Source organism: Punica granatum, chromosome 4, assembly GCF_007655135.1.
Source record: "Punica granatum isolate Tunisia-2019 chromosome 4, ASM765513v2, whole genome shotgun sequence".
NCBI lineage: Eukaryota > Viridiplantae > Streptophyta > Magnoliopsida > Myrtales > Lythraceae > Punica > Punica granatum.
In genome coordinates this window covers 9,219,574-9,243,162 of record NC_045130.1, presented here as the reverse complement: position 1 = coordinate 9,243,162, position 23,589 = coordinate 9,219,574, and the positions used below count along the sequence as shown (strand labels likewise).

Genomic DNA, 23,589 nt, shown 5'->3' with positions numbered 1-23,589 from the left:
TCGTATAATTCATTAATTTTACTTTATTCATTTCAATTTTTCACTCTTTCATCTTTTTTTCTAAGAACCATTTCTCATATATATATATATATATATATATATATATATATATATATATATTCTTCACTCGGTCTTTTCTTCATTGCAAGTATTTTCTCCTGTCATGCTTTACATTTTCTTCTCAGTTTCTTCCACTCCTCACCATATCTCTCTTCTCATTCTCTACTTAAATTCGACGACCACTTATCCATGAAAAATTCGGCCACCACAAGAATTTTTGGCATTTCCGCTCGACCAACAAATTGTTTACAAAAATTATATCACAAATCTTCCGATATAATTTCAAACATAAGTCTATCAAAATTTTTCTTTAAGAAAATACACTCTCACTAAATATTTTATTGGACCAAATATTATTATTTTGTAGGTTTCTTAAAAACAAAAATTATAAATATAAAATATTAATGATTTATTTAGAATATAAATATTATCATTAAAGTATAATAAATAACAAAAGTCACAAATTTAGACAAATAAAGAGAAGTGGTGCATTGGATAAGGCGACATTAGACTAAAATTGAGGTGGAAGGTTCGATTCTCTTTGTTGTAGAATTAGTTGGGTTGGTAGATTGAATTGGTTTTTTGTTGTAGAATTAGTTGGGTTGGTAGATTGAATTGGTTTTTTGTTGTAGAATTAGTTGGGTTGGTAGATTGAATTGGTTTGTTTGAAGTGTGGATTCACAAGTTGGTTCCGTAAAAAATATTTAATTTTTTTTTGTAGAGATTTATATATAGGAATAAAAAATATTATTGAGAAAACTAAATTTGCTTCTAAAAATATATATATATATATATATAGACAATTTTATGGGATACTTTTACTTATTTTAGAGGCAAACCATTTGTTTATAATTGAATTCATTAGAAACAAATAAAATTTGTCTCTAAAAATTTGTAGAAACAATACTAACATGGTCAATTAATTTATTTATCTCTAAAGATTATAGAGGCAAATAAATGGATTATAGAGACGTATAACACCGTTTCCAATAGCTCATTTGTATTGTAGTATAAGTATTATATACTGGTATCAAGTATCATCAAATGACCTTATAAACCATAAGTGGACATAATATATATTTTATTTCATATACTAAATAAGCAAAATATATTTGTGTCATCAATATTGGTACAAATACTAGTAATGCACGTACAACGCGCGTGCTGTTCTACTAGTAATTACAAAAATACAAAACAAATAAAATAAAATATTAAAATAAAAAATAAAAAATGTTAATTAATTAAAATTCATTAAAATAAAAAAATATTACATAACGTTAAAAAAATTACACAACATAAAAAGAAAAATACACCCGTTAAGAAAAAAATTACATGCCAAAAATTGCCACCCCTAATTGTCCCGTAGTAGGAAAAAAAAGAAAGTTTGAGAAGATAAGAAGATGGAGTTAAAAAAAAAAACTTTGGCTGAGTAAGAAAATCGAGTTCATTTCCTCTATTTGTTAGCTTATACTTTTGAGTTAGATATGAGCTAATCTATTTAGGTGCTACACAAAAATTTGGTGCGAAAGAGTTCGAAATTGAATGAAAGTATATTATGACCAATGCCAAGTTTATGTCTGACGTTTGACCAAATCAATATGTCCATTGGATAAAAGATACAACTTAATATCAAGCTCAGAACCATGGGCTCCTTTGCCTAGCCCATTGAACGTTTGGGCTTCTTAATCTGTACTCGGCCACTGGTCTCCCCCCATCTCAGCCATTCCCTTGGGAGAAGTATTACAGAAGACAAATGAAAGAAAAGCTAATTTGTAAATGAGAGAAATAAGGGATATTTACCCCAAAAAAAAAAAGAAACAAGGGAAAAGATATTAGGAAAAAAGTAAAAGAGACAATATATGTATTAATCCAAGCTCATCATTACCTTTCCTAGCCTCTGGGCTGAGACCGGAAAACACACATAGTTAAGGTCGAACTGTATCACGATGAACGTATTAAGCAGAAGAAGTTGGAGGGTAACTCTCGTTTGGCAGGCTGTCAAACGGAGAAACAACCTAATATCGTCTTGACCTATCAAAAAAAAACCTAATATCGTCTTGCCAAAAGAGAGAAGGTCTGCAACTTGTTCACTTACTCATGTCATGTCAACTAATGCTCACCATTTTGTCCTGCTTTATGATTTATATATATATATATATATATATATATAGGCCCTTCCCCTGGTTTTAGCTGAGGGACAAGTTTTATCTGGGGCAAGATATTATGTGTAGCATATGCCCATGGATATCCAACATTGGGTGCCCCTCTTTATTTTTACCCCATTTCCATTCCTTCTGCTTTCATTTGGATAAAAGCTTCCTCGAAAATGCCCGTGAGATTCGATTCGGCATGATTGAGACTCTGACAACTTTAACGTTACTGTACTGGATGGATTCGCTCCCAGGATGAATCAGTCTCAAGTAACGTGGCTTTGAGCTACTGCAAACTCGTGTGTTTACATACATTAGGCTTCCTCACTCGGATCGTACATGTAAACAGAGGTATTTATAACACAAAAGAATGACCATGATTTTCTGCAAATTTTTCTAAGACATTCATTTGATCATGAATAATGTAATGCCGAAAATTTGTACTTAAAATATAGTATATATATGTCTCTTATACAATTTCATCAAGTTCCCTCTACGTTCATGGGACATGCATTTTAGAAAAAAAGAAAAATTTCATCAATCCGAACCTTCCCTGGCAAGTCTCTCATTCAATATTTGAACTCCCATGTACCTGCAGTCACAAATAAATCATATGATGAATCACATTACTTCATTCTAGTAAGATGAAACTTTAGGTAATAACCAAGAAAAAAGAAAAAGTTATGGAATCGAAGTAATTGTGGCAATCGCTCGATTCAGCAATTACATACCTGCCTAGCATCATGACTGTGGCTTGAGGATTAGTCCCTGGAGAGGAATTAAATGTGGACCCATCAATCACCCTGAGAGCATCTACACCGAGGACCTTGTAGTCGCGGTCCACGACCTTCCCGACCTGGCACCCTCCGTGGTAATGCCATATGGTCATCACCGAGTCCCGGCAGTACTGCTCCAACGAGGTCGAGGAATTCCGGTGCTTGGGCAACAGGTTGATCGGCGAATTCACGGTCATATTGAGCAGTTGTTGCATAGAGAAGTAATCATACGTGAAATTGACAAAGGACCTCGACTCGATCACCCTTTCGATCGTAGAGATCCCCTGTACGCATCTCCGGAGGTCTTCGGGGTCCTTGAAGTAGTTGAAGGTGATCGAGGGGTTGTCGTCCACATCACGCGTGCGGAGCTCAAGGTGGCCTGTGGAGAGCGGGCCCATTATCTTCTCTAGTATGAAGCCACCCCGGAAGGCCGCTGCGTCGAGGGCACTCATAGCTTCCACGGCTTTTGCAAGGACCTCCGGAGTCCTTTGTTTCGGTGGCACCGTTGACAGTTGGCCAATCTGCATGTAGAACCAAACCAGTTTGCAATGCTTTCCTAGAACATGATGAATTTGGGTGTGGATATGGAAGATTGGAACACAATTTACCTTGGGAGAGAACATGCCGTAGTCTCTAGCCGAGGATCCCCCGGCAAAATTCTCGCCGCTGGCGGCTTCAATGTAGCTGCCGAACTGCGTGATGCCCACGACCTGGATGAGGGAGATCTCAACCGGGCTCGGTGATGGCACAAAGATGGCATTCATTGGATTGTCCGACATGCCCTGCCCCACCAGCGGTTGGTCCAGCACCACGCTTATGTTATGGGCCCTCAGCTGATCTGCAGGACCCACCCCGCTCAGCATCAGCAGCTGCGGGCTCCCTATCGCCCCTGCTGACACTATCACTTCGCTCGCTCCTCCCGGCCTCACATACGCCCTGTGCTTAATCCCCCTCGAGTCCCTGAACGTTACCCCGTGGACTACAGGCCTTGAGGTTCCTGCCAGCCCAAACTTATCGAGTTAGAGATAAATTATTTCATGTTCTTCATGTGCTAAATGAAATGTGCCAATGTTTTCTATGTCAAATCAAATTATTAAAGTTGATCAAATCACTCGCTAAGCTTTACTTTTCAGCAAATGGACCGCATACCTCTAGTCCCGAACAAAATCTTATGCACAGATGCGTACAGAAGAACGGTGATTCCTGTCGGGTTAGCATACTGAAGCAGATCAGCCGCAGTGTGCCGGTTCCCTGCCTCATCAAAGATGGTCCCGCCGATCTTAGTCCCGTAAATGTGATCATAGGTGAAGCCATTGTATGGCTGTACCCCGACTTCCATCAGCCCATCCCTAACAGCTGCCTGCCATTGGCGGACCGTTGGCTCGAATGCCACCTTCCTCTCCCCCCACTGGTACGATTCGTTAACCAAATTCCCGTCCCACCCCGCGTCCCTATGCATTTTACAATTCGAAAAGAACAAGACAGAGTAAAAGTCTATTATTGGGCCAAACACCTACAGAATTGGAATTCGTCACATATAAAAGATTTATGGCATGCCTAATCCTCATCGTACGATACGATGTATTTACCTCACGTATTCTGGGGAGGCCCGTGTATAGAAGCCGGCATTCAAGCAGCTCGCACCACCCAAGACCCGGGCACGGGAATTGATAACGCCATCCTCAGAGATGAAGCGCTGGGAGGGGGACGATAGAGAGAGGTCGGACATTGCTGCTCCGAATGCCGCCAAGTTGGTGATGTTGGGGTTGCCGTAGGGGGAGCCACCTCGTTCCAGGAGGAGGACGGAGTAGTTTTGGGAGAGGGTCGCTGCTAATGGGCAGCCGGCAGTGCCTCCTCCCACTATGATGTAGTCATAATAGGACACCGCCGGAGCTTCCGTGGCATTGCGCATGAAACTATAGGTGGGCTCTGGAACAACTAAAAATCAGATAGTTATAAGTTTAATTAATGTACATTATAATAAAACTCATACCCTATGGTCTATTACACCATAAACTATATACTATATTGATTAATTTCATTTCAGTTGCAAATAAATTTATATAATTAGCTAGAGATTATATATATATATATATATATATCATATCAATGGTGAATAATATCAAAGGGCATAGGTGATTTCGTAATTGAATATCGTCCACATATGTCAACGGTTGGTAGTTGGCTTTGTATGCTTCAGGTGCATCAATCAATGGGCGTAATGATCGCATTTAATGCTGCATACCTAGTCGATATATAATATATGTGTTTCATGATATTATAATTTTATTTGTCGGTGAATAAATTATTATAAATCTATAAATGCGGCTTCATCATCAATATATTCATATTGTGGATCTTGTATTTTTGGGCCAAACTTTCAGATTTATTCTAAAATGACGGACAAGGACTTAAAATAACTCATTAAAATATGAAAATTTAGCCTAGAAATAAACTAAAAAGAAAAGGTACTCGAGGAACATTTATTTTTTACCTGGACTGCAATTGTGCATGATCAATCATTTAACTAACATCAATATATCACAACAGTTGGCAAATGCTTGATGAGCTCTTTTCTAAAATTCCAATCCTCGAAATTAATGAAAGAGAACTATTCATATATGCAATCCGACTATCAAATCAAGGTTATGATCAATTCAATGTACTTAATTTTCTCGGGACTATTCATATACGACTACGAGATTCTTCAAGATTGAAGATTTGACACTGATGTTAGGGACTTTTCACTGTTATATGGCAAGCCCTCCGTCTTTAGCTCTGCACTGATCATAATGTACGGATCATAAAATATGAGAACGATGAATTTTATCGAGACAAACGCAGGAGAGAACGAATGTGGGACAATTCTCTGTCGACAGAAATCTTGAAACAGCAAAGTATATATAATATATATAGGAGCAAACACAGCCGCATGCATTATATAGCTTTTAATAATAAGCGAGCAATTAGAGTACCTGAAGCAGAAGCAGCATAGAAGCCCATATGAAAGATACTCAAGAGGATCATCCCAAAAGCAGAAGCAGCACCGACATATCTCCCCTGCCGATTGTGGACCTGATAACCCGCCATCATATACACCGTGTCTAGAATACAATGAACTTATTATCGTTTATGTAAGTATATCTATATATGCAAGTATGGTTTGGAATCTCTGTGTATATATATAGGAGTGGAGTGGGAGAATTGCAATGCAGACGGAGTTGGGGGTGTGCAAAGATGTCCTTTGTCGGGTTTTCGGGACGAGAGAGAAGAAAATGCAGGAAAATAATTCTGCTATGATCTCTCTCTCTCTCTCTCTCTCCAGAAGGAGAAGAAGAAGGAGAAGATGGTAATGATAAGGTAAATTGGGAGTACTCATTTAATATCGGGGAGGGGGAAATTCAATTTAAGTACACCGTACTTTCTTACTTTCTACAATAAAAGAGAGGTAGGAGATGAAATATCGGTAGCTAGGATGTTCATGCTTTCCAAGTGTATGTGTGTCTCTTGACCCGTTTTCCCCATGGATTATGTCGACCTGATTATACGTACATATTAACCTGTCTCCCGAAGTCGCAACTCTGAATGAAATTCACGTGTACTCACGAATGTATGAACACGTACCTACTGCGGAGAATACATTGTATAGAGATGCTTATATATCACATATGATACATCTTGAACGATGATACACGCGTCTCATAACATTATGATTATCAAAATGTTACAATGCTCAACGGTCACATATCACCAAGTTACTTACGCTGAATGAACATTTTGTCTGTAATTGCGCTAACTCCGCTTATGATGCGCAAGCTTATGTTAGAAAGAGATTCTTTAATTTCTTACGGTTCCATTGGAAAGAGGTCGTGATTTTTCAATTACAATTATAATTATTTATGGCCATTGTTACGATCTCGATCCAAATCAAAGATGTTGTCGGGATTCCTTAGCCCCCGATCAACAGATCTTGTAGATTCCCTGCCTAGTACTCCTCCTCAAGTGCTCCTTGGTCTTCTTGTAGCTGGCAACTTACCTTGTATGCTAGCAGATCGATGTTGTACACATATGTGAGCTGGAGAGCACTTGATCTTTATGCTTATTGCGTGCCGACCAAACTATAGGATTTTTTCGTGTGAAATACGAGGCCGGAGCCCAAACCACAAGGACTTTAGTATTGGATTTCTGGTCATTTTTCTGCCCCGTAAGCATTGGTTTGTCTGGGTTTCATTTTGCCTGTCTACTATTCACTTTTCTATAGCTTTAGTTCTACCTTTGTCATCCACATTTCCTTTTTCCTTAAGGGAAACAAATGAACCCTTATATATATATATATATATATAACTGAATTGGCTTTAACACACTTAAGCTTCAATTATCAGCCTCATAGTATTAAACAAAGTCTTGGTCATTCTTTTCTCTTTTGTTCGTTGATATAACTTAGGCCAAACAACACGACACGATAATATGACATAGATACGACATAGAATTAAGCGGGTTTGGGTTGAGGCTGAATGTATTTTGTGCCTAAACTGGTTGAACTCCTTTGACACGATAAATAATCGTGTTTAAACGGGTTCAACCTTTATAATCCGTTTAGACTAGACCCATTTCTGTATACTTGTTTTTGAACTTGTTTCACATATTGTAACAATTTATAGAAAAAATTACACTAAAATCATCTAAATTTATTTATATAAACCATATGTTTATAGTATTTTTATCATAGCAATCATGTACTACCATGTACTTAAAGTTATAGTGTCATATCGTGTAGGTAATAATATGTGTCTTAAAGTAATAGTGTCATATCGTACAGGTAAGTATACGTACATATTTAGACACAGTTAGTTAAAGGGGTTAAACTTATATCATATCCGTGTGAACCCGTAATTAAACCTATCGTGTTCGTGTTTGAAAATCTTGACCCGTTTATTAAACATGTCGTGCTCGAGTTTAGAGTTTTCTTATACGAATCCATTAAAAACGACTCATATAAACATGATGCGACACATGTTCTCACCTGATAATTCCTCTTTTGTATTCCCCGTTCTTTTCTTTTCTCCTCCTCATACGCTAGTCTTCGTCATTTACCCGGAGTAAAAATATAGTCCATCGTTCATGATTTGTCTTGCAATATTGGCAAAAATAAAAATGAAACAAAACAATTTCATCTCGCATTGTATTTTTCAAAAAAAAAAAAAAGACTGAAACGAGTCAATGAAATAAAACTTACTGAAACAAGCGGCTACTTGCCTGCATGGATGGGAGTGAAATGGAGGAAACCGGAGGAGACTGCATGAGATTTTTGAAGGGCAAATCTTAATTAAACAATCCTTTTTCACAGTTAAAGGTTGGATAATCGAAGTATTTCTAATTTTTTTTCCGGGTCATAAGACTCTGCATTCATTTATTAACACCTTTAAGAGGTCGTTGTAAATGTGAGGTCATGGAGAGTAGACACATTGCATGAAATTCCGTGACATGTTGAAGTGCGAGATCAAGGCTGGCAAGTGCACTGTGTTGGAAACTCAACCATTCAATTTTCAGGTAAAAGTCCATATAATACTGCTTGTATATATGTAACTACTCAAGAGATTATTGCACGTTTGTACCACTTCTGGTTGCAGCTTGGTGTGAAACATGCACCTAGAAATTAGAAATTCAGTTCAATGATGCTCATTCTCGACTCGTAATTGAGAAATCTTGAGTTTCTTCTTCTTCTTTTTTAACTGAAGAGATCTCGAGTTGAAGTTTCATTAATGAAACTTCTTATACCCTTATTAGAAGCTGAAGTGGTCATATTGAGAATGACATCAAACTATAGGGGCATACTATTGCAATTAGCTCTATGTACTTAAACAAGTAGAGATCAGTGAGGAGATAGTTAAAGATGCAAATGACTTCGTTAGTTCACCATACGTAACTACTTAATTATAAGAAGAAATCGACACGGACACACCCACCTATACCTCCTAATTAATCCTTCTTGTACTACATCAGAATGCAGGTGATTTGTCAAGGGAGCGGATGCAGCTAATTAATCTCCATAATCATAAAGGGATTCGATGACTATAGGGGCGATAAAAGAAGAACTAGGCCCCAGTTTTATGCGATCATCGTCGTCATCATCATTGAGTTAGGAGGATCTAAAATGAAGTTGGGAAGAAGGTCTTTAATTCTATAAGAACCCAACTACCCGTGTAGGGGGTAGTTCAGCTTCACTTAAGACGGCACATGCATGCAGATAAGGATGAGGAGGAGGAAGAAGAAGAAGAGCTGGAGGAAGAGATCGATCATCCATAAATTAATAGAAATTTTTTTAATGGAAAATAGTAATAATTGATCCAAACACTACATAATAACCATTCATCTCGACTTCTACAAAGGCGCGAACGGGGAATCAGTCTCGAGTATGGCCTGGTGTGTTGCCCGCGCCCACGCTCGCACCCCCCAACCCAATACTGGAGTGTAGAGTTGATCCATAAGAGCCGAGGAGGTATGTGATTTCGTTAGTATGAGATGGACGTGTAAGTGCCATGATATGCTAATGCTTTGAGATGGTAGAATAATTCGTTGGTACTTTTATTTAATCATGGACTTGCGGATGGAAATAGGGCACCATTTTTTCTTGCGTTTAGGTTTAGTCATTGTGAGAGAGCATTTAACGGATTGGGTTTATTTATTTTTTGCCCTGCTCCTATCGGAAAATTTTGTCACTCGAACAACTGAGTTAGTAGGATAAAATTAATATGGATTGATTCAAGCAGTTCAAAACTTATTCTCATTAAATAAGATCTCGATTTCAAATATTATGGATGAAGATAATTCATGATTAAGAGAGCTTCATTTTTTAGTGGACTGACCCAACTCGGCATGAATTAATCGACATCAATTGGATTTCCTTGTACCACTGAGCACATCAATAATAGCAGTAGAGGAAAATAAAGAACCAGTACAACTGCAGCAACCAGATGGAAGACTTCAGCCAAATGTGAGTAATGTGCTATCACGATCAGCTGAAATAGTGGACAGCTCATACTCATCGGACTCTCGCCAAGTGATGGAAAACTTAAACCAAATATGGGTAATGGGCTACAAAACGAGGGGTATAGTGTAGTCGGTAAATTTATATCTATATTTTTGTGAAAATAAAGATTCAAGTTAAATTCTCTCGCCGCAACATTATCAAAAATATAAAACGGAGCTCTCTTATTATGCCACGTCATCATTTATATAATAAGAAAAATTTTATATTCTTTTATAATATAAAAGTAGTTATATATTCAAAAAAAATTATTCTTTTCCATTGAAGATTTTTTCCCTAAGTATTGAGTTGAATAATTATATGTTAATATAGATTATATGTATATATTGATTCCTTTTGCATATGTAACAATATAGTCTATTTGTATTATATATATGCATATATTGATTTCGTTATTGAAACCTTATGATCTTTCTCAATATATATTGATTCCTTTTGCGTATGTAACAAAATATATTCCGTTTGTATCATATATAAGCACATCATATGTTTAATTTATGTAAATAATATATTCAGTAGAATATATCAAATTTCTTATTTGGACTTAATTATAGGAAATTTTTATACTTGATATATTTTTTAATTATTTTTCTTTGCATATAAATGGTAAAAGAATTACAATAAAAATATATAATAGTGTATGCATATTTTTTTATTAAACGTAGATATTTCTTCAATTGACTATATATATGTATTTTATACCGATCAAGTTCTTCAACAAGTAACAATCCATTGATTCTTGATTTACGAATATTTCTTCTCTTTCTTCACTATTTGTTCGGAGCTCCCCAAATCCTACTCCAATACCAGTGGCGGAAGATCCTATCATAGCCACAAAATGAGATGGCTTTTTATACAAGAGATGATCCAATTCTTTTACTTATATATTTCATTAGAAAATTTGACACTCTTTCAATTTTCTTTACAGGTGTAATTAGGATATTTATTTTGTACAAGTTAATTAATTTTTTTTATAATTATTGCATTACTATTTATAAAAAATTTCGCTCAATACACTGATTTTCATCTAGTTATACCTTATATAAACAGGTTTTACCTAAAATGTAGTAGTTCAAAACCCATTAAAAAAATGTCGTCGTCGATGGAAGTAAGTAGACGTCCAGACAAGAATTAATGTCTGGTCCCATAAAAATAATAATTATAACAATAATTATAACAATAATAGTAGGTCGATCACTATATAATTACTTCCTCCCTAGTCTTTGCAATAGCTGCTCTACATTTCCACTCGAATATAAAGGATGAAAACTGACCCCACAGCTCTTTTATTTATTACTAGATAATTCTAGCCCGAGCATCATTAAACATATTGAAAAGACTGGTGATCATATTCATAATAGTCTTATAAGTAACATAAAATGTCAGTTGCCTCCTTAGTAAAGGTTCGTCTATGGCCACATTAAGAGATTCGCCCGTGCCACTTTAGTAGTGTTCCATCCCTCAAAAATTAATTGTTTAAATATTTTATTTCGTGATAGCATATTTGATTAAAATTTCTCTTATTAATCATATTTTAGTAAAATATATTAGTTACTCTTTTACATGCACAGATTATGGCTTTGGCGACGTTTTGATCCCGACGCAATAGAAAGCGTTGACAGAAATTGTCGAAATTAACGGATCTTGATGCTTCTCAAAACTTCGGGATTTACCATCTTTAACCAACATTTTCAAAAACGTTGGCTTTTGTTAATCCTATGCTAATGCTTTTGGAGTTTTAGCCGACGCGACAGAAAACGTCGCCTTAGAAGGGCCCAGGCCGACATTTGTTGATCATTATCGACACTTTTCAAATGCCGGCCTTTGTTTTCTTAAAAAAATGAGGGGGGAAATTTCCATTCAATTGAAAGTTTCAAAATTTTTATCAACATATTGTCATTTTACTACTGGATGTTGTCAAATACATTGCCAATGTGCAAAAGTGTGAGAGGTAACACGTTGTCACCTTATAATAATTTATTGTCACCAGTTTTTGTGGCTCATAATAGAGAGGAAAACTTGTTGTCTACTTATGAAATTCTGTTGTTATGGAACATAAGATATTATAGATGATGATGTTGATGAAATAAATCTTTCAAGATATCATTATTATGTAAACTCATGGTAGTTCTTTATCAAAAGACCGATTTACTTAATTTTGCTAAGAAACAAAATGTTGTGTAATGTTTTGAAAGATCATTCCAAAACAATGAATTTTCTAATATTGGTAATTACCTTCTCTCCACTTTTCATATGAAAATTTGGCACGCGTATGCTTTAATCAATATAATTTAAGGCATAACTCGACATCATCGGTGCTCTTTTATATTTGTATGAAAGAATAATTGCTCCTCATGAATTTGAAAAGTACGAAACTAATCGAATCCAATCGAAAAAGAAGGAACTGAAGTGCTAAGAAACTTGTTTCTCCCAAACTTGACTAATCACACCCGTTGCTACCTCCTACATCGATTACTTGATACGTACTGCTTTAATATGCACTATTAATGATTCAGTTCGTTGGTCTTCATCATAGCTAGCTTCCAATACACATTCATCCACTTTTAAGTTCGTTTATAGCCAATATCTAAATGCAATTGTCAATTATATAGCTATTTTAGGGAAAACCCATAACACACCATTCTCAAAGTTACAACTAATCAAGATAATAGTCAACATTTCGATTATACAAGACAACTTTTGAATTCCTTACATCCTAGATTTCCTGGAAACCCAAAAAAATTCCTCGACAAGCATGACCACATATTATAAGAGATTGATTGAACCATTAAAAGAGTGTATACACCTTGAAACACATAACTAGGTTTTATGAAAGAGACATAAACCTATCGAACTATAATTACCTTTCATAAAAGCATGTAATTGACTAGAACATTCAAGAGTTAGATTAACCAACTACACTACTTTATAACTAGCAAACCTACTTGGTAGAGGGACCAACTTACATCTAGCTAGCACAAATCGAACTACGAATATTAGTTCATGTTATGTTAATAGAATTAAATCTCAACGAGTACCTAAAATAAATAAGTTAGCGTTAAATTTATTGAGATTTAGTATGCCATAATGGTCTTGGGCAACACATTGTCACCATATGACAATATGTTGCCACTAATATCCATGCATCATAATAGAAAGGACAACATATTGTCTCCTTATGACAATATGTCATCACTATACGACAACTCATAAGACACAACGTTGTAACCTAAAATTGACATGAGCCGACGCTTTAAGTGCCGACCTAAGGTTGTTTGGGCCAACACCTCAAAAAGCGTCGGCCATTGTCTTTTTTTATGAGAAAATTTTCAAAGGCTGAGCGGGAACTTTTTTGCTCAGCACTCCGGCTTAGCCTTTGAAATTTTCATAACCCGAAAAAATTTATAAATCTCAATCTCCCTTCCTCTTCCATTTCCGCTATCACCATCGCCATCTTCATCCCACCATCATCAACGCGTTAGACTTCCTCCATCCTCCACTCCTCTTCTGCCTCTATCATCACCGCCACCCCTGTCCTCCATCTCCTTCTTTCCTAGCCGTCACTGCTTCTCCCTGTTGTGCTGCTCTACGCCTTTCATACTACTCCATGCCTACCTCACTCCATCTCCTTCTTTTCTCTACCTCCCATCCATCTCCCTCGATTCCCCGAATCCTCGAGTTCTTCACTGGCTCAAGCTCAAGCATCCTCAAGTAAGAAAAGGTCGAACACACTGTCACAAGCCTCCTCAACTGTTTGATTGCACACATCGTCTAGCTCGAGAAAAGCATGCCCCTCAGCAAGACCAAGACTTTCCTCGCTATCCCAGTACCAGTCAGGAACGGGAAGAAGAAGAAGAAGAAGAGCGATTGAAATTAGGCCGGAGAGAACATAATCCTTTTCTTGTAATTGCTTTGGTTTTGGGTTTATTGGATTTGAGCTCAACATGGAAGTGTTGCACTTATCGGGCTAATTTGTGAAAATTGATGATGCAATTACAATGCAATCACTATATTTTGCACTTTTGAATTCACTTGCAATGAACACTTCTTGTTTAAATCCAATGTTGGAGATGTTGAGACATTGATTCCGGTTCTAGGTTATGACAACAGATTGTCCACAAATTCACAACTTGTTGTCAATTTCATGACAATCTGTTGTCAATTTTTTAATTGAAAATGATATGGGCTGACAAAAAAATGCGTCGGCCTAGGGATGGTTTTGGCCAACGCTTTGCACGTCACCAAGGGATAGTTTTGGCCTACGTTTTTTGCATTGGCTTAGGGATGGATTTTGCCAACCATTTTGGCCTATGCTTCAAGCATCGCATTGGGACGGTTTTGGCCGACACTTTTTGCGTTCGCCTTGGGATGGTTTTGGAGCGTCGGCCTAGGATGGTCTCTCAAAAAAGCGTTGGGAAACATAGGCCAACTATGTCAACGCCGACGCTTTTTGAAGCGTCGAGAAAAGCTTCAGCAGGGCCTTTCCCGATACTTTTTGCGTCTATATATATATATATATATATATGTTGGGCAAAGCCGACTTCACTGTAGAGATGTTGAACTTTTGCATTTCGAAAAAAAATTGAAGTTCCTACAACTTGCAGGATAAGAGCTCTTGTTATGATATTACTGTAGAGATGTTGAACTTTTGCATTTCGAAAAAAAATTGAAGTTCCTACAACTTGCAGGATAAGAGCTCTTGTTATGATATTAGATGATGAGGGCATGTACGGCATGAATAATGGTATTTTGTTCTTTTAAGACTATATAGAGATCCTTTTGATTTTCATAACTAAAAATTTTTGGAGCTCTATGAGTAGCGTGACATGATTAAAAGATTTCATTTATCGCTTCATGATTTGTGAGAATCTCAAAAGTCACTCAATAATAAACTATCTACTTCTTATGTGGTAACGTCTCAGCTTTTATTATTTATATAGATATAGATACAGATTTATACTGATATAGATAGATATATAGGTATAGACACAGATTCTCTTTTGACCACTCAATTTTTTTTTTCGGTGAATGGCCGCTCAAATATTCCTCTTTATTGATTTCATCCATGACCCCACTGAGCTCTTGAAAGTGAGAAAAGCAAGACACCCACCTTTTCGGCCATGCAATAATATTTACCGCTACAACTTACGTTTGTTCCTTGGCAGCGGATCTGATCCAACGTTTCTGTACTCCAATCCGCGATGACGGCGTAAATTCAGGTTGGAGAATTTCCTTGCATACATATTAAAGAAGGGAAAATGGACCTTTCATACCATCAACCGTCCAAGAGGCATCAGTTCTCATTGAATTAACAGCTTCAACTTGGATAGGATCTTACGTGCATGACATGGCCCTCATGAGTCGTCCATGCAATGAACGGATGAATTCCCCATTCCCAAGTACCGGCCTGAGTGTCCCGGAGGAACATGAATTCCTATTCGCTGTTGGTTTTTTAGAGAGGTACTTTAGATTAACGGATACATATCCAAATCGATCAGAAAGCCGGAACAGAACAGCTCTGTTTCATCCCTATAGCTAAATCAATCAACGGGCTGATTAAGGAAAACCTGAACCCACAGATTTCCCACAACCGATCAAGAATCAGTAACCTGCTGCAGGCACTGTGGCTCTGAAGATCCATAAAGTCTGATAGAGAAGACGATGCTTGTTGATTGAGCACGGTTTATTACATTGCAGTGATATCTATACATGGAAAAGTACTACATGAAAAGACAATAGGAGAAGAAGATGAAGAACTAGTAGAGGGAGTTGTAGGTGTAGAGAGTGGCGAGGATGGAGGACACGCAAATGAATAGTGACGGAAGGAGGGTAACATTCAAAAGCCGACTCTCACCCAAGTACCCGGCAAGTGTGATTGTGGCATCTGCAATCACCCGAGCAATTGTCCCGGCTTCCGTTGAGAGTAATCCCCCATTGTAGGTCCCCCGTGAAAGCCTCGAAGACATCACCCGCGAGAGCAACGATAAGTTGACACCTGGAAATGTGATGAAAGGTACGTCAAAACATATGATACAGCAAAAATTATCAGGTGTTAATATTGGCGATTCAGCTCTCTCGAGTCCGCAGCTGTTAAGAATTCAGGGGAGATGCATTTATTGCACATCAGCTACTGAAACAGGAAGAATCTTTTAAGATTTATCTGGTCTAATCAAGGATCCCATCCTAATTTTGAATCGTTTCATCGGGTGGAGAAAACCTCTCTCCTTTATATTGTTACAGTTTCCATATATCAATTGACGGATCAAAAATAAGAACGGAAGTCAGCGTGAGAAAAATGTACCTTCAAGAACTTCAGCAGATACAAACATAATGAGTCCGGAGATGACATACTGCGGAACCGAGTATGGCACAAATAAGTGGAAGCTGAAGATAATGCCTATGAGGACCACAATTTCCGATGCAAGTAAGATTTGCCTGCAATTCAGATTATAGAATATCTTCAGGCCTGAGTAAGCAGACTTGAAGGAGAAAGGAAAATTTTCTGCCATGAAAGTTGACGAATACCTGTCCTCGAACATGTTGCTAATGTAGCTCCCCACTACGACATTTACTGGAAGAACTGTGAGGCCAAGGCATGCAAGGAAAACAGCCACTGAACTTGTAGACCACCTAAAATAATACGAGGTAATGACACTCGATTCCGAGAGTAAAATCTCCATTGCATATTTGAGCATGAAGTATATCAGCAACTGGACCTGATCAGATAGCAAAGAGGCCTCGGTGTAAAAATGAGCGGCTGTATGATTGAATGAGAATAACCATGACAGCAAATTTCACAATATAGACAGTGTTTTTAGTTAGATTCCAGGATGTCAAACCTTTACAGAAGGCGTCAGTAACCTATATGCTGATGCAATTGAAGTGGCAGGTAGTCGAGAATCCTCAGGGCCTTCTTCACTTCCATCGCCCTCTTGATCACCATCTTCTTCATGTTGCTTCTTCTCCGAGCTAATTAGAAGCGGTTGTTTAAAGCCATTCTCCAGGGAATCATTTTCTGATGATTCTGCAGAAAACAATTGACACAACAGAATACATAAGTAGAAACAATAAAGTTTTACATGAGAGAATAGAAGGCTAGTGACTCCAATTCATAAGCATCCTCATTCATATATTAAGTGTCCAGCCCAACAGGATGAATATATATTCTCATGAGATGTTCCTCATAAAAGTCTCAATACACTAGCAACTAATAGAACTGTTAAATTGAGATAGTATTTTTTCAATCACATATAACCTTAAACCAAATTTAAAGGCCATGATTCAAATTAAAACTGAATCTTTTGAAACCACTGCAAAAGAGGATGAGAAGCAAGAAGTTTCTATGCAACTAACATACCAACTTTAGGCTCCGTCGAGTAGAGCTTTTCCTCACTCTCACGAGAAGGTTCTTTGAACGAGACCCAAAGCCATACCAAGTATACGAGCCATGCTCCAGCCATTACCCATCCAGGCAAAGTCACTTCATTGAATGTAAGATTGAAAAATGTAAATTTATACTGAAGTAAGCCAGCGAGAGCGGGACCACAGGCCATCCCAAGAGCACTGGCACTAACAAAACCTGCCGATGCCTGCATACGGACTTTTATAGGCACACAGTCGCTAATATACCGTCTATTAACGGCTCTGGCAGAACCCAATCTGTGAGTAAGCATGAGCAAACTTGTCAACCAAGAAGATGATGTGACTAAAAGATTCCACTTTCTAAGGAAGAAATAACAAACAAGCCGGTCACAGACATCAGGTCTTGCGAAAAAATATCTAGTTAAATGGGTTCAAGTGCATTTTCTATTTGTTCAAACTCGACCAGCTATGGTTGCTGGTCCAATTTGGTTTGCAAAACTAGTGTGCAAAAACTGTACTACATGCAATCCAACAAACAGCTAAAAGCAATAGGTACACTTACCCACAGAAGAGACGGCCTATCAGAAGGATTGCTATCGAGTTGAAATCATATGCCAGAGCATACATGGCATTTCCTGCGAATAGAACGATACTGCTAAACACAAGAGGCCTGAAATATGATCTGTTTGACCATGCACTAAAATACACTGATGAGAAGACTTGCGCAACGGCCATTGCTCCAATCACAACACCACACACTGTAGCTGCAGCTCCAAGACTCATGGCATAGTCATCTGCTGTGGGCACGATGATGTACGTATTGACCATATAGAGAAATGTATTGACCAGGTTTAACAGTAGTGACATAAAGTGGTACTGTTGATCTTCAACTTGATCATCAATAGGTGACGGTAGCTCATCTTGCATGATGAGTGCATGTTGTGCCATGAAACGAAGGAAGTTCGTTGAGTAAGTCAACCTATCTATGGCTGATTTGATTGTTATAATGATTGGATCCTGCAGACAAAATCTAGTGATTATAACTTAAGAAAAAAAAAAAAACCTGAGATGATGTTGATGAAATATAAAGCTGACGGAAGACAAACCTGGAGAGGAAGAGCAGGCTGGTCATATATTGATAAGTAACTTCCCTGGCGGTCCTGCAATTCCACAAGGTTGCGAGAGAGTGCTCCAACAACAGCCCCTAACCCCTGTAAGTTCATGAAACTGGTCAGAAAATTTTTCTGCGCTGATAGACAACTATGCATTTGAGAGTCTGTCCTCTGTTTTATGTAGCCCTATGAAATACTCAGCAGTTTGTCTGATCAAACAAAAAGCATGATAAAATACCGATAAAGAAGCACCCTAGAGATTATGGGGAGCTCATCACATTACCACATGCTTGAAGACTTGTTGGAGCTGTGAGTATGGGTGATTGGCACGAGTCTTGACATAGTAGTCAGTAAATTTATAGCCTAAGCGTTTATCAAACTTCTTCAGTATCTTCCGCAGACCAACTGCATTCAACTCCACGAAATAGAGAAGCTTCAGGAGGTCCCGCCCCACTTCTCTATAAGCTTCTCTTAGTTCATCTAACTGAGAAATATCAGGCTGTTGCTGAAGCGCTTCTTGCCACTCTCCAAGCTTGGCTATCCTGCTTGCAAGGAGGCCTTGTTGTTCCAAAAGGAACAGAACAATCTTCTCAATCTGATGTTAACCAAAATAAAGTATCATATAAGCATCTCTTAGCCAATGAATAAACGAGATAATATATACGGAATTTGTAGTAGTGTATATGACAATTAACAGATTTTATACTATGAGTTAATAAAAACATAATAGGAAACACAATATATTAACTATTTCATTCTCATCCTCAAATTAGTAAATATACTACATTGTGCATATTTCGAATTTTTCACATTACCTAATAATTTCGAGATAAGACATACATGCAAATTACTTCCTCAATAATTAAATAAGAAAATATTATGAATATTTCCTTAATAATAAATATATAAAAGCTTCCTTAGTATAAATGATAATGTGACAGCGAGAGAGCTCAGTTTAGGTTTTAACAAATGCAGTAGCGTGAGAGGCCAGCTTGGACCTTTTTTATTATGTTTATATATAGAGATTACTTCATGAACTGTATTTAAGGTAGAGAATTGTACCTGGTTATCCAGCATTCTCGAAAAATCCTTGAGAACATGTCGCCTCTCTTCAGATCCAACTCCAATTTGTTCTGCATATTGTCTTACTTTCTTCTTCATCAATTTATAGTTGATGTAATATCTGTCAGAGTTTGTGAAATATAAATGAGCTAGGAAATTGATCTTTTGCAAAAAATAATTGTTCAATAGCAATTATAGTGTTAACGGTGAGATTGCGTCCATCAAGCATGCATTGCCAACGTACAATTATTCCAGACAAAAGAGAGCACCCAAAGGACTGAAATCACCCAGACATTCATAGGAACTACAGACAGTAGTAATTGGTTTTAAATAATAGCTTTTTCCCAGCACACCATGGTAGATCTCATACTCCCTAATCAGATCAAGAGTATTTCATAGAGGCTCATCGTAGCTTGAGTGTATCAATATCAATCACTAGCCATCACTACCAATATCAAAGACATTCTATTAAATAGAATCAGACATATATGACCTTCATAATTTGGAAAACTATTCAAAACATTTCAGAAAAATTGGTGGTGTTCAATGTCGTACATGGTAATAATGAAATCAGAGCATGAATCTCTTTCCTAAGACAGATTAAAACTAATGGTCCATTTGGTATGACAAAGCTACAAGAGATTGGAATCTAATAACATGATACTCTGAAACTGGATTCCCATTTCTTTTCTATTCTTTCTTTCCCTGATATGTCGTATAGATTTTCCATTTATCGTACTAACAAATCACCACAGATGCAAACCTTGTCAATCAACACTTTTTGAGAATTACATACTTGTGCAGTAGGCACTATCAGCAGCAGATCACACTTCAAAGAGAGCACAAATACACTTCAAAAGAAAAGGAAAAAAAAATGCAATGCACAGATTCAACATACCTTTGCCACTTATACACTTAAAGAGAATAAAAAAAAATGCAATGGACAGATCCAACATACCCTTGCCATTCTTGAATTTGCCTTTCCTTCAACTTTTTGCCAAAAGCAACCATCTTTCTGCAACAAGGAATAAAGTTCAAGTCAATGAGCAAAAAGAGTTCATGAGGCATCGCTTGTCTACAGACGGAAAAAAATTAACAGCAAAAGAAGTAAAAGATAATGCACAATCGGCATCCATATGGCTGAGATGACGTGATATTTCCCCTTCGCATCAACCCCCATCTTGCATCCACGAAATCAAAATTCCATGTGATGCACTTCGGTCAAAGTAGCCCAGAACATGTAGCTACTCTTTGACCCCAGAATTGTCCCTTTACTTGGGCTGGACTATCAAGCTCCTTTCCCAGATCTACTTTTGGTTTTGCTTTTCTTTATTTTCACTAATTAAATTATCTTTCCACATCCAAGCAACGAATAGAGGGGTGCGAGATGCGAAAGTTCCGTCCAGCCATCAAAGAGTCAGATTTCTGTGTTGCAGAAGGATGTCATCATCAAGTTAAGTGGCTATGACTGGATTAACTTTTAACGAATAGGAAGCTGCGGCCTAATAGTAACATCGATATGCACAAAGACACGAGCAGAGGAATCATTCAAGCTCATTAACCAAATCCAGTCATCGCCAAGCTGAGACCTTCCACTATGTACTTCTACAGACGTAATCGCAAACGATGAACTCGACCGAGAAGCTGAACCAAACAGCAAGAGCAAGCAAAACCACACTAAAGCAACAAGACCACCTCGATGCTCTGTTTGGTTGCAGAGGAACATGAGCCGAGAGAAAACGGAAACGAGCTCGAACAAATCGAGCAACGAACAGAAACAGCGATTACACATTCCGCTACTCCTCTCCTCTCCTATCTGATTCAAATTCCGGTTACTCTGGCTCCCCCTCCCCGATCAACCGAACGGAGCAAGATAAAACTCTACACAGGTGATAATATAGCTTTCATGAGCAGCGGAATGCATGAAACATAACGTTACCGCTGAAAGTCGAGGGAGCTCGGTCCACCGGTGATCCTAGACTTTCAATAGGAGGGAGCTTCAGCTGTCAGACGACCATGAACGAGCAGCTTAAAGAGAAAAGCTTCGCCAGCATGAAGCTACGAGGAATAGCTGAACGAACGAGAAGGATGAGAGAGGAGAGGAGGATGCCGTCCGATGGATCGACGACGGACGGAGAGGGACGAGAGAGACGGTGAGATTCGAGTTGGCAGAGAAAGCGGATCCCTTCGTTCAAGCGAGAATTCACTCTCCTCTCTCTCTCTCTCTCCCGGTGTGATTTTCTGTTTCATTTGATGAAAATGGAGAAAAAAATATGTTTTTATTGTAATTTATGAAAATTTTTGGTTCGCAAAAATTGGAGGGAGGCTTGGCTGAGATTGCTGGTTCGCTTTCATAGGTGCAGGTGCAGTACAAGCTCGAGGCCGCGGGGAGTACGAACCTGCTCATCATTAGATTACCAAATTCAACAATATATTTATATTCATACAAAAGATAAATTAAATGGTAATTTATCCAGCTATCAAAATCCACTGGAGCCCTTATGTCAGCACTTTGAGGTGATCCTTATATTGATCTATGGCTCGTTGGGCCCCCTGAATGGTCAAGTAGTCAGATAATAACTATTTTAAACCTTCTATGTTCTTCTTACTCAATACTCATTGCATATTTTGTGAGGTAGGATCATTTGAAGTTTTCACCAATATATAGATCGATGATAAATTAAAATTTATGATAGGTAAATTTTACATGCAATATGGGGATTCGAAACTCATTAAAATTACATCGTTATCATGATCAACCTAATGTCTGAGCGTGAATTAATTTCAACAAGTAAAATTAATAGAATCACGTATATAAGTAAATTTGTAATATGGGATAGGGAAAAAGATTTGAAAAACCTATAAAAAAGAAGGGAAGGGAAGGGAAGAAGAAGATGATGCCAACGTAATGTGAGACAAGCAGATGGATTCAGAAAGGGGCCAGTCAGAAAAAAGCAGAAGACATGGCCAGGGATTTTGCACAGATCACGGTTGGCAGAATAAAGTGATCCTATGATAAGGACACACAGTGCCAGAGAGCAGAACAACGTTATAAATGATTTGAATCACGGACCCATGGATGAGTTTGAACTTACGATGAGGGGACCAAGATTTATGGTCCGATCAAGAATGTGGTGAGAGTTATCGGTACCCCCACGGCGCAGAACTTGATAACCACTAGACTACTCTGGAATACGATAGTTGTGACCTAAACAAAGGATCGTGATCCCGCCAGGGTGAGCAACAGATGAAAGAGGACTTATTTATGCCGGTTTGCTTCAAGAAGACGCCCTAAGACCGTGTTCATTTTTCTCGGATGTGTCAAAACCTATGACTCACGTCATTAATTGAGTACATGACAAACTACACATGGATATGCTCTTGTGCCAAAATATTTAAAAGTCATGCTAGAAAGAAAGAATAAGAGAGAGAGAGAGAGAGTGTGTGAGGTCATTCTGCGGCTATATGTTTATCTCTTCTTTTTTTTTTTTTCCAGTGAACTGTTTGGAAAAGGGGAAAAATAGATAAGTGAGGCCTATTGACCACAAAATCTTGCTAATTGCTAGTATGTCCAATGAAGACGGACAAGGTCCCATTTTTGGAAGGACCTGCTTCAGTGCTATGTAGGCACCACCTCATGCGAATTGGTCCCAATTGTAATTCCACATGATTTTTTTCAGGTTAAAAAATAATATATTCATTAAACATAATGAATATTATATTTACAAAAGCAAATTTATTTTTGGTTTCCATTAATATATAATATTAAAATTTTTAGTATATTTTTTTATTGAAAATTAAATTTAAGTAAAATAAAATTAGGACATTATTTAGTGTTAGATAAAAATATAGTATTTTAAATTTACAAATTATTTTTATTGAAAATAATTCTTTTTTAAATAAATTGGGTGAAAAAAATAAGAAAAAAAGATTTTTCGTTTACACAACCGTGATAATTATAAAAAAAAAAACTAAACTTACCCAAAAGAACATCGACACTTTCTTTTTTAGCTTAAAAA

The 23,589-nt window shown here is 37.4% G+C and overlaps 2 protein-coding genes across 3 annotated transcripts; both read right to left on the bottom strand.

The window, feature by feature from the left end:
* Positions 1 to 2,590: 2,590 nt before the first annotated feature.
* Positions 2,591 to 6,334, bottom strand: LOC116205957 (protein HOTHEAD-like). 2 transcript variants are annotated; one of them, XM_031538665.1, is made up of 6 exons: positions 5,962 to 6,334; positions 4,576 to 4,915; positions 4,136 to 4,437; positions 3,595 to 3,983; positions 2,942 to 3,507; positions 2,591 to 2,802 (listed from the first exon to the last, which is right to left on the bottom strand). In XM_031538665.1, the coding sequence occupies exons 1-6, from the start codon at positions 6,077 to 6,079 to the stop codon at positions 2,748 to 2,750; spliced, it is 1,770 nt and encodes a 589-aa protein (XP_031394525.1). In that variant the 5' UTR covers positions 6,080 to 6,334; the 3' UTR covers positions 2,591 to 2,747. The 2 variants fall into 2 exon arrangements, with proteins under 2 accessions (XP_031394525.1, XP_031394524.1); XM_031538664.1 differs by having other exon boundaries at positions 4,576 to 4,924; positions 5,962 to 6,333.
* Positions 6,335 to 15,587: 9,253 nt separating this feature from the next.
* LOC116205655 (SPX domain-containing membrane protein At4g22990-like) lies at positions 15,588 to 21,839 on the bottom strand. Its single transcript, XM_031538287.1, has 11 exons — positions 21,510 to 21,839; positions 20,529 to 20,585; positions 19,571 to 19,691; positions 18,792 to 19,103; positions 18,503 to 18,607; positions 17,959 to 18,413; positions 17,392 to 17,693; positions 16,874 to 17,058; positions 16,560 to 16,750; positions 16,336 to 16,469; positions 15,588 to 16,029 (listed from the first exon to the last, which is right to left on the bottom strand). Exons 2-11 carry the CDS (start codon positions 20,579 to 20,581, stop codon positions 15,791 to 15,793), a joined length of 2,097 nt encoding a protein of 698 aa, XP_031394147.1. The 5' UTR covers positions 20,582 to 20,585; positions 21,510 to 21,839; the 3' UTR covers positions 15,588 to 15,790.
* Positions 21,840 to 23,589: the final 1,750 nt, after the last annotated feature.